The 9,997-nt window shown below is 31.5% G+C and overlaps 1 protein-coding gene across 4 annotated transcripts; it reads left to right on the top strand.

Annotated features, from left to right (window-relative positions):
* Positions 1–7,770: 7,770 nt before the first annotated feature.
* Positions 7,771–9,689, top strand: LOC143625385 (uncharacterized). 4 transcript variants are annotated; one of them, XM_077095723.1, is made up of 6 exons: positions 7,771–8,030; positions 8,643–8,775; positions 8,867–9,000; positions 9,207–9,269; positions 9,371–9,412; positions 9,500–9,689. In XM_077095723.1, exons 1-6 carry the CDS (start codon positions 7,839–7,841, stop codon positions 9,578–9,580), a joined length of 645 nt encoding a protein of 214 aa, XP_076951838.1. In that variant the 5' UTR covers positions 7,771–7,838; the 3' UTR covers positions 9,581–9,689. The 4 variants fall into 4 exon arrangements, with proteins under 4 accessions (XP_076951838.1, XP_076951836.1, XP_076951839.1 ...); XM_077095721.1 differs by having other exon boundaries at positions 9,344–9,412; XM_077095722.1 differs by having other exon boundaries at positions 7,777–8,030; positions 8,870–9,000; positions 9,344–9,412.
* Positions 9,690–9,997: the final 308 nt, after the last annotated feature.

The following is a 9,997-nucleotide window of genomic DNA, read 5'->3' as shown; positions in this document are numbered from 1 at the left end:
GTGCATGACTTTCTTTGTAAAGAGCAATGAGAAGATGTATTTTTACCGCCACGAGGGATCTGAAAGTCAAGATGGGTTTGATTGTGATTTTTTAAATGACGTTAGTCCGGCTCACCTGGTAGGTCTCCGAAGGAAAACTCTACATCAACCACTTTTTACCCGAGTTTAAATCCTATTACACTGTTACAGTGGTGGTCTCCCGAATAAGTTACATAAACTTGTTAAATAAGTGATACATTTAAACAAAAATAAAAATAAAAATCCCATGTTATAGTGCTATGTTCATATGTTTGACATATGATTCTTAAATGTTAATATTGTTTATGTTACCAATAAATTGGTGTAAAGTATTTTACTTTCCTTTCTGTGTTTAACAAGCTACAAAAAATCTTTTCCTACATTTTAATGATTTAATCCAAGAAAAAATATCTAGTATACCCGACCCGTGGGTATGGATCAGATTTCAATTTCTAAGAGAAATCATACTTGGACCCGCGTGAACTGTTTCTATCTCTAGCCGGACCTGACCCGGTCACAACCAGGTAAAGCCGGTCAAAAAACCGACTATACCTGGAACCGGAACTCACCCGCCCAGTTTATTGACTTTGTTGACCAAACCTATAAGCGAATCCTACCGGTTTTTTGAAAAAACCCGGGTTGCGAACCCGTCACCTCTGTAGTGGGTTATGAGTGTTAGGCCCATTGGGTCATCAGATCAGGTGATGTAAATAGAAAAGAATTGCAATCAACATTAATGGGCTGGATATTTAAAAGCAAGAGGTGGGCTGCAGTTCAATCTTATTGGGCTAGTCCACTTTATGTGTAAACACTAAAGCTTATGGAGACAAGCAGTTTCTAAGCAGGTCCACCGCGGTTCGGTTTCGGTCAATGAAATTCAATATCAGTTTTTTGTTCAAATCGGTATTTGACGGGAAAGGATCAATTCGGTTTGAAACCGTGTTACATTTGGTTCGGTTTGGTTTTGCCTGGTTTCAACATACGAATATACATATCGATTACAAACCACCAGTTCATTTTGGTTTGTAACCGGTTTCATCTAAATAGTTTAAAATCAACTTTGGTTCGCTTTACTGACCAGTTTCTGCTTGGGAACCGGTTCATAAATAACGAGACAGATAATAGAGTTATAGTACATTATTCAATGTTAATTCCATCAATATGTTTGATATAAGCATTCTATTAGTCATATGGAGATAACATATATTGATAATAGTGTTTAAATATTTGGACGGGCGTCAAACGTTAATCATATGCATGTTGTTTGTATTCGATTTAGTGCGATCAGTTCTTATGTAAACTCAACAATCACTAAATCGTGCATAATGCACTCTACCGTCCTATCCACTTTAGTTAAGGGTTAGGTTTTCGTGTATAAGTAACAAATAATTCAATAGGTTAATTATTCGATCTAGTTAGTTTAAGTCTACGCAGGTGATTAAACACTGCATTCACTAATTAAGCCGTGTCACCAACTAATCAAACATAAAACCTAAAGTGATTGCTTCTTCTTGTATTTGTAAGTTTTCCCAACTCTCTTTTACTTATAATTTAACAAGACGTGTAATACTAATCGCATGTTATTCGTAGATACAGTATCGAACTTACGCTAACTAAGTAACTATCAAAGTTTAACACTTGGACACGTGTCATATAACACATGGTTATTGAGTGTGGGGTTAGACATGTCTTTTGGCTTTTGGATGTTAATGTAAAACTCTTTTTGTATGTTATAGTTCATGACTTCATGTTCTGGACCATGGTTTAATCCTTGGTTCACTGTCCCATAAACAAAGCAAAAAGAATCCAAATTGACTAATTTGGCTTCATGTGCATAATAATAATAATAATAATAATAATAATTCAAACAATATGTCAATCAAATTCATGTACCCAAATTTGACATTTCTTGTTTTGATACAAAATTGGCGCCAAAATATGGAGGGAAAATAAAAAAGGAAAGAAAATGGACAAGTGTTACAATATTTATAAAAAAATAAAAAAAGTGAAGAATTTGCAAAAGTTAACGAGTTTGGATGTGGGCCCACACTCCACCATAAAATCTCTTAAGTGGGCCTATTATTTTCTAACACCTTCAACTTTCTTAAGTTCATTATTTAGTCCTTGTATTTATATTTGTTCTTGATTCTAAATAGAAGACACGCACAAGGGTCAACAAAAGTTTTCATATACATATCGTTATAGATACGTTTTAAGTGTAACGAGTTTATGTGGTTGCAATTAAATTTATATTATAATTGGTATTACTTGGTCAAGCTACGATCATCATATAAATACATAGTCATTATTAGGGTTCGTATATAAGAAATATTGTACTCGACTTTTGTGTTATTTTATGGATTATAATAATACGAAAGCTCATCTAAAATATTGCGTGCACGTTTGTGTTTTTGTTTATCTATTCAGTATTCATTCTTGAGCATGCCTGCGTTGTAGTAACATGACAACCATATTTTTACTTTTTAATTAAACCGATACACAAAGCGTAAAATGTTGATGTAATAATAATTTAGGGTTAAGTTGTTATATAAAGAAAACAATATAGGATTGCCTCCACAATACCAAACACTTCTTGTCTTCACTTGACAAGATAATGTGTACGTATAGATAGAGAAACACACACACACCATATATATATATATACACACACATACGTATACATATAGAGAGAGAAGAGAAAGAGAGTGATGTGTAATGTAAACTGCCCGGATAAGATCCGACAGCTGTGTGTATCTTTACTCAAACTGACACGTGTATGTCTCTATAATTTGTACATACTAAAAAGTTTAAACGGCTCACTCTCTTGGCTTAGCTTGGCTTGTGATATATACTATTATAGTCTATATAATAATATATATCCACTTCAATCCACAATTTCTTAAAATTTGTTTTTTATATGTTTAGATTTTAACTTTTGAACTAGTCAAGGGTATTTTAATTTTTTTTACATAATTCCCTTTCGAACACAAGACGATGTTGGGTTAGATCAAGTTGGTCGGTTTCAAGTTATAAATTAAATAAGTTTAATTTATGATGGCTAATTAGATTAACAGACAGACATGTAGATTTACTTATTATTTAATTAAAAGTACCGAGTCATTGTCTATATAACACAATCAAAGTCGTGATTATGGTTAGGTGAGTTTGTAATCGGTTTTACAGTTATAGTTTCTTGTTGTAATATTAAGAGTAATTTAATCCAATTTCATTGTTTTCGTTTTGGTGAGTTGCATCAACTCGTTCTTGATATGTGGTGTTGTCTTTCTTTTTAATATGTATAAACTTTAATCCATAGGGGCGTACCCAGCTTTATATCCATCGAAATGGTTTCTTTCTTTCCCATTCCTTTTGGGTTCTCACAGTTAGCAAAATATCTTAAGGGGTTGGTGATACAGTGACAAAGATAAAATATCTTAAACATCCAAATGATCCGAGTTCAATACAAGAAATATATCTTAAAAACCCGAATGTACATTGTATTGTGGTAACTTGTAATACAGTGAGTGGTGATTTTGTTTAATAGAAAACCAATTCTTAATAAGTATTGTAAGATCCACATAATATATATTTTTTTCTCTCACCGTTTCATTCATTTATATTATTTAAATACAAAAAGAGATGAAAAAGCAATAAGAAAAATAAAATAACATGATTAAGTAGTGAGCCGCGTGACTCGTGCGGATGTTTATTTGAACACCATCATTCGTGAGGTGAAGGGCAAGGGTGCGGTATTTGCGTGAGGTTAGACGAGTCACAATAACACCATACGTGATAACACATGAACCATACCCATTAATCTTACATGATCCAAATGTATAGTTTGTCCTTAAAAAATATTATTAAGCCTTTTGTCCACCAACTATCATTTGACCTCCATATAAAAGGGTCAAATCCTTAAATCTTGTTTGGATTCTTTTACCAATTTTTTTTTTATTATTGATTTGATATGCACATTTCACTTTTGTTTGAATAATAGCCAAATACTTCAATTTATACTTGGAAAGAGAAAAATATAAATCAACCACCATATTGTCATGTCTAACTTTAACTTTTATAGCGTGACTGCAAACACGTGTGTATATTATATACATAAATTATCTTAAAAAAAACATATGTTATATTTAAAAAGTTAATTATAACATCTTTGATACTAAGATTTTCAAGTAACAAGATTGAGTTTTATGCTTTATTTATTTTAACACTCTTAGATATTAACATTAACGATCGTTAAAACTTTAGTGGGAAGCCTCTTATACACATAACACGTGTGGGTATTTCGTCACTTTCGAATTAAATCGATGAAACAATATTTTCTCATTTTCAAAACCGCAACTAAAAGATGTAGCGGAATCCAACTCACGTAATCTACTCGTCGTAGGGGGAGCGGGTAGTAGGGTTGCTCATGCAAGCTCGGGTGAGGCAAGCTGGGTGCCCCACCCATCCTTATCTAACACATCCATCAATCAGAACTTGACATCTATTTGGACACCAAGCATACGATACGACGACTATATAGTAATATAGACCAGTGATAACGTGTCACGTAAGCATCTTTGGACTTATTATACCAGCACGTTTTGATCTTTTGGATTATCATGCCAACAACCTTTTCATAATATTTATATAACCATTTGTGGTCCCAGCAAACCTTATTGATAGCTTTGTTTTTGTTATGTATATGAATGACGGGATATGATTGTTGTTGTATGTAGTTTCATCAAGTGAAATGTTAAAAGCTTTAGATAAAGGTTAAAATAAGGTATATTGGTTTATATTAATCCCAACGGTCCGCGACTAACATAATCATAATGCCGTTAGTTGCAGGTCGCCGGAAAAAACGTATTTGGCCGAAAAACTCACATTTTTTTCCTGAAAAACTCAACACTTTTGTTTCAAATATCTCTGTAACTTTGTATCAGACCTTTAGGAACCTTATTATAGTAAAAATCTCAATTATTGAAGTCGCGGGGAACCATAGAACCATCGTCGGAATCGCTTGGTGGTGAGTCAATTGGTGGTGGTGGCGGTGTTCAGGTGGTGTTTTCCGGGAAAAAAAATGAGTTTTCCGGCCAAATACGTTTTTCCGGCAACCTGCAAATAATGACGTTAAGATTTTGTTATTCGCGGACCGTTGGGAACACATACGTTAAAAGCTGGGACCATCAGGAGTCAATTCGTTAACTGAGACCGGCAACGACCAAAAGACGATAGTTATGATTAATAAAAACTAATATACCTTATAATAAAAACTGAAACATGCAAATATAAACATGATTGAAAATAAAAATAGAAACACGAATTCAAACGTTTATAATTTGTTTGAACGGTGAACCCCGGCTAAACTTCTGAAAAGCTCTCATATGGATTCGAAGTTGCAAAACATAATCCACTCAATGATACTTCACCGAAACTTAAAACCATGAATACAACATCTAGTCAGGTAAGGTCGAGTCAGGTCAGGTCACATTCGGGATTCAAAATTTCGAACTAAAAACAAGACAAAAGCCGAGCCGAAATAAGTAAACCGGTAATAGCCGGTAAAAGCAAGAAAGAAAGAAGATTGTGTGTGATTGACCGTACAGAGAGAGAGAGAGAGAGAGAGAGAGTGTCTTATTCATTTGCAGGTCGTTTCAATGGCAGTTGGTAAGCATTTACTGTGTGTGTATTTGTGTCTTCATTCTCTCTCTCTCTTATATTATTATTCTTATTATTATTTGCTCTGTACTGCAAATCCAAGCATCATCAAGAATCTTGATTTCTTCAATAATTTGATTAATTTCCCATCAAATTTACACTTCATACATTCCACATAATTCCAAGCTCTTGATCCATTCAAACCCTTCACTCTACTCCAATTTTCAGGTAAATTTGATTAGTTTCCATTCATATTATTAACTATTACTCTGTTTTTTACTCTGTTTTTAAGATGGTGTTTCAAGATTTTTGATATTTAAATATAAAGTTTTGTTTTTTTGAGGAAAAATATTTTAATGCATTTAAACAACACCTCAATTCTGCTGCTATATTGAGGTAATTTTGATTCATTTTCATTCAGATGATTATTTATTACTCTGTTTTTAAGATAATATAAATTTACTAGAGAAATTTTTTTAATACATTTAAATAATTTGAATCTATTGTTACTGATTATTACCCTTGATTCTGGTGCAATTTTGAGGTAAATTTGATTAATATTTCCTTTAAGATTGTTGCTACTCTGTTTTTTTAAGATGGTGTTTCAAATTTCTTGATAATTAAATATAAAATTGTTTTTTTAGAGAATTTTTTTAATACATTGAAATAATTTGTATCTATTGTTACTGATTATTACCCTTGATTTTGGTGCAATTTTGAATATTTTTCATTGAGATTACTCTGTTTTGAAGTTGGTGTTTAGTGTTTACAACTTTCTGATTATTAAATATATATTTAAAAAAAAATTTGTTTTAATACAGTTAAATATGCAATTTTGAGGTGAATTTGAATAACTTTCATTGAAATTACTCTGTTTTGTTACCTTATTAGATAATAGATTTAAACAATATGAATCTGCTACAATTTTGAGCTAAATTTGAATACTTTTCATTGAAATTACTCTGTTTTGAAGGTTTCTGGTTATTAAATAATAAAATATTTATTTTTATAAGAAAAGTTATTTTAATACTTTTAAACAATTTGAATCTGCTGCAATTTTGAGGTAAATTTGAATAAATTTTTCATTGATTTAGTCAAATTACCCTGTTTTTAAAGTTTCTGGATATTAAATATAATTTTTTAGAGAAAAATATATTTGAACACATATAAACAAATTGAATCTAGTGTCACTGATCAAAGTGGGAAACTTGGGATTCAAAATGTAATTTGAATATAACCATATAATTATATTATTTTATCTTATATTATATGTATGCATTGGTTTGTTTCATTTATTATTTACAAACTAAATCCGTGAAGGGTAGAAAGAAGGAGATCCAATGACTTTGTGGGTCATTTTGCATTCAACATTCTATGTAAAGTTTCGTGTCAGATTTTAAAGATTCAATTTTTTTTTAAATTTATTTATTATTCTTATTATTATTATTATTGTTATATTTTTATTTTTATTAACTCAGTTAAGTTAGATAAGAACAATCTTTTTCTCTCTCCTCTTTCTCTCTCATCATTTCAAAAAAAGAGTTTCAATTTTTTGTGGGTATGTCTTCAATCTTTTGTTCACATATGAAATTATATCAATAAGGTAAAATTAAGCATAAAGTTGAAACTTGAGCTCATAATTGTAGTATTTTTTTGTTTCTTTGATCAAGATTTTGTTTCAATTATATCAACAAGTGTAAAATTTAGCATAAAGTTAGAAGCTTGAGCTAATAATTGTAGTCTTTTTTGTTTCAATTATATCAGCAAGTGTAAAATTTAGCTTAAAGTTAGAAGCTTGAGCTCATAATTGTAGTATTTTTTGTTTTATTGATCAACATTTTGTTTCAATCCCATATTTAATCACATCAAGTAGTGTAATATTCAACCAAAAGTTTGAAACTTGAGCTAATAATTGTTGTCTTTTTTGTTCCTTGATCAAGATATTATTTCAATCCCATGTAAATTGTATCAAGAATTGTAATATTCATCTAAAAGTTAAAAACTTGAGCTGATAATTGCAAATTTATAATCTTTTTTTTTATTTCTCTGATCAAGATTTTTTTTTTTGGGTAGATTCAGGTTTTTGCTCAATGTTATGGATTAGATAAGATTAACTGGAAAAAGATTGAGATAAAGATTCTCACAAGTTTTGAATACTAAGAGGAATGCTAGAACCCGAGTTATATTCCTCTAGAGCGTTCTCCCCTTTTCGTGACGAAAGTGGGGACGAAGAGCTTTCTGTTCTTCCTAGGCATACAAAAGTAATTGTGACGGGCAATAACCGAACAAAGTCGGTTTTGGTGGGTCTTCAAGGTGTTGTCAAGAAGGCTGTTGGTCTTGGTGGTTGGCATTGGCTGGTATGCTATTTCTATTTCCTTATTCTTTCTTTTGCTTTTGTTTCAAATTCATATACTTTTTTGTTACTTTGAATCTTTTGGTCACACTAATTAAGGAGAAAAAGAAGGAATAGCATGTCAAAATGATTAATATTGTACATCATGGGTCCATCCTTGTTTTAATAATTTGATCAGTGATAGCAGATGTAATCAAATGTAGTATCATCAAAGTTAATTTTTTTTTTAATTTATTTATTTATTATTATTATTATTATTATTATTATTTTTAATTTTGGCTGTACGTTTCATTTTCTAAAATAAGGTGATCTTTCTTGTTCTGGTTTTAAGCCAAAATGACATTTTTGCCCATCGTTCGTATTCACAAGAAAACGACTTATTTGTTCGTTATATTCGTTACATGTTAAACTTAACAAGAGTTTCCATTATGGGATGACTAAAGTTTGCAACTTTTTCTTCTTTTGGCAAGACTTGAAGCTAAATTTTTCCTATTTGTATATTATATTTATTACAAACTATTAAAGGTGCAAGTTTTAGTTTACAAGATATATACATTTTGGTAATTATTAAAGCTAGTTTACGCGTTTGACTAATAAAAAGTCCAACTTTGACTAGGTTCTAAAAAATGGCGTTGAAGTGAAGCTGCAAAGGAATGCTTTGAGTGTTCTTGAACCACCGACTGGTAATGAAGAAGATGATGAGTATGAATTTGATATTTCAAGCAGTGGATCCGATGTTAACGAGTTTCGTAAGACATCTAACTCGGTTATGAGTTCAATTCCTTAAAAAAAAAATCATTTAAAAAACCGTTAACAATTTTAGTTTTTTTTTGGTTCTAGCAGCCACTGCTACTGAGTTTACCAAACTAAACAAGCCCAAAGTTCGTTACGCAAGACCGTGGGGCCCGTCTCCATCGATGAAGTCTGCTAGCCGTAACCACTGCACTCAATCCAATATGCATACATGTTATCCTGTAAGTTGACTTTTTTGGTCAAAGTATGCATGTTTATAACTTCAAATTCAATGTGATGAATTAAACTTTAAAGTATTGTTTCGATATAAAAATTATACATTGTAACGTATAGTTCGCATATAGATACGCGGATTTAAAATATTTACACTTTAAATCTTTTAAACTAGTATGTTTGACTTAAATAGTTGACTTGGTTTTCTGAACAGAAAGTGAACTTCTCAAAGCTAGGAACCAATACGTTATGGCGATATTACAGTACCTTTAACCTCGTGAGGCTCGTTTATAATACCGTCTACGCCCATGTTTTGTTTGTTTATATTAACTTAGTTTTTTTTAATTTCAGGGAAATATTCACTCTAATCCGACAAAGGAACAACTAGTTAACGCGGTCCATAAACATTTTGCTTCCCAGGCACTATCCTCTTAACTCTTTTAATATGTTTAAATTTATCCACTCGTTTTGACCCGTTATTAACTTATTATGTTTTCTTTGCAACAGAAAGTGAGTGAAATGGAAGCAATAATGGAGTTCATCAATGCAGCCAAGAGGCGGAAATCTGGAAGAAGCCATAGGGATTGAAGTTGATATAACGAGGATTTTGATGTTCATTTGATCTTCTAGTTGTGTGCGCGTGTGCGTGTTGTTTGTGTATACATACTGCTACTATTATCCTAACCGATTAGCGCAACTTTTAATTGTAGAGACTTTAACCAGAGATAGAAAAAGCCCGTTTCTTGGCTTCAAAATGCTTATCCATCTTTCACCGTGTAATATCGAGCCAAGTTTTAGTTTTTATCGTTTTTCGTCACCATTGTTTCGTAAATTAGCTAGTGAAAAATTTGTGTTTATTATATTATTGAGAGAACCGCATTTTCGTCCAAATTTTTTTTAGCAATTTTCATCATCGTTTTTTCATTTTCTTGCTATTTTTGTTTAAATCACTAACTCTGTTAGTTCTAGTCTGTTAAGTTAGTATTAAATGACAAAAACATCCTT

The sequence above is a fragment of the Bidens hawaiensis genome, unplaced genomic scaffold, assembly GCF_021521415.1.
Source record: "Bidens hawaiensis isolate Kalapana, Puna unplaced genomic scaffold, B.hawaiensis_p1.1 tig00004105_1, whole genome shotgun sequence".
NCBI classification, from domain to species: domain Eukaryota; kingdom Viridiplantae; phylum Streptophyta; class Magnoliopsida; order Asterales; family Asteraceae; genus Bidens; species Bidens hawaiensis.
This window is presented reverse-complemented; position numbering and strand designations above follow the sequence as displayed.

What these genes read in the sequence shown, in the direction of transcription:
- LOC143625385 (XM_077095721.1), top strand. Translation starts at nt 7,839, where the DNA reads ATGCTAGAACCCGAGTTATATTCCTCTAGAGCGTTCTCCCCTTTTCGT. An exon ending in ATATGCATACATGTTATCCT is followed by an intron (nt 9,001 to 9,206) that starts GTAAGTTGACTT and finishes TTTTCTGAACAG; the next exon opens with AAAGTGAACTTCTCAAAGCT. An exon ending in ATTACAGTACCTTTAACCTC is followed by an intron (nt 9,270 to 9,343) that starts GTGAGGCTCGTT and finishes TTTTAATTTCAG; the next exon opens with GGAAATATTCACTCTAATCC.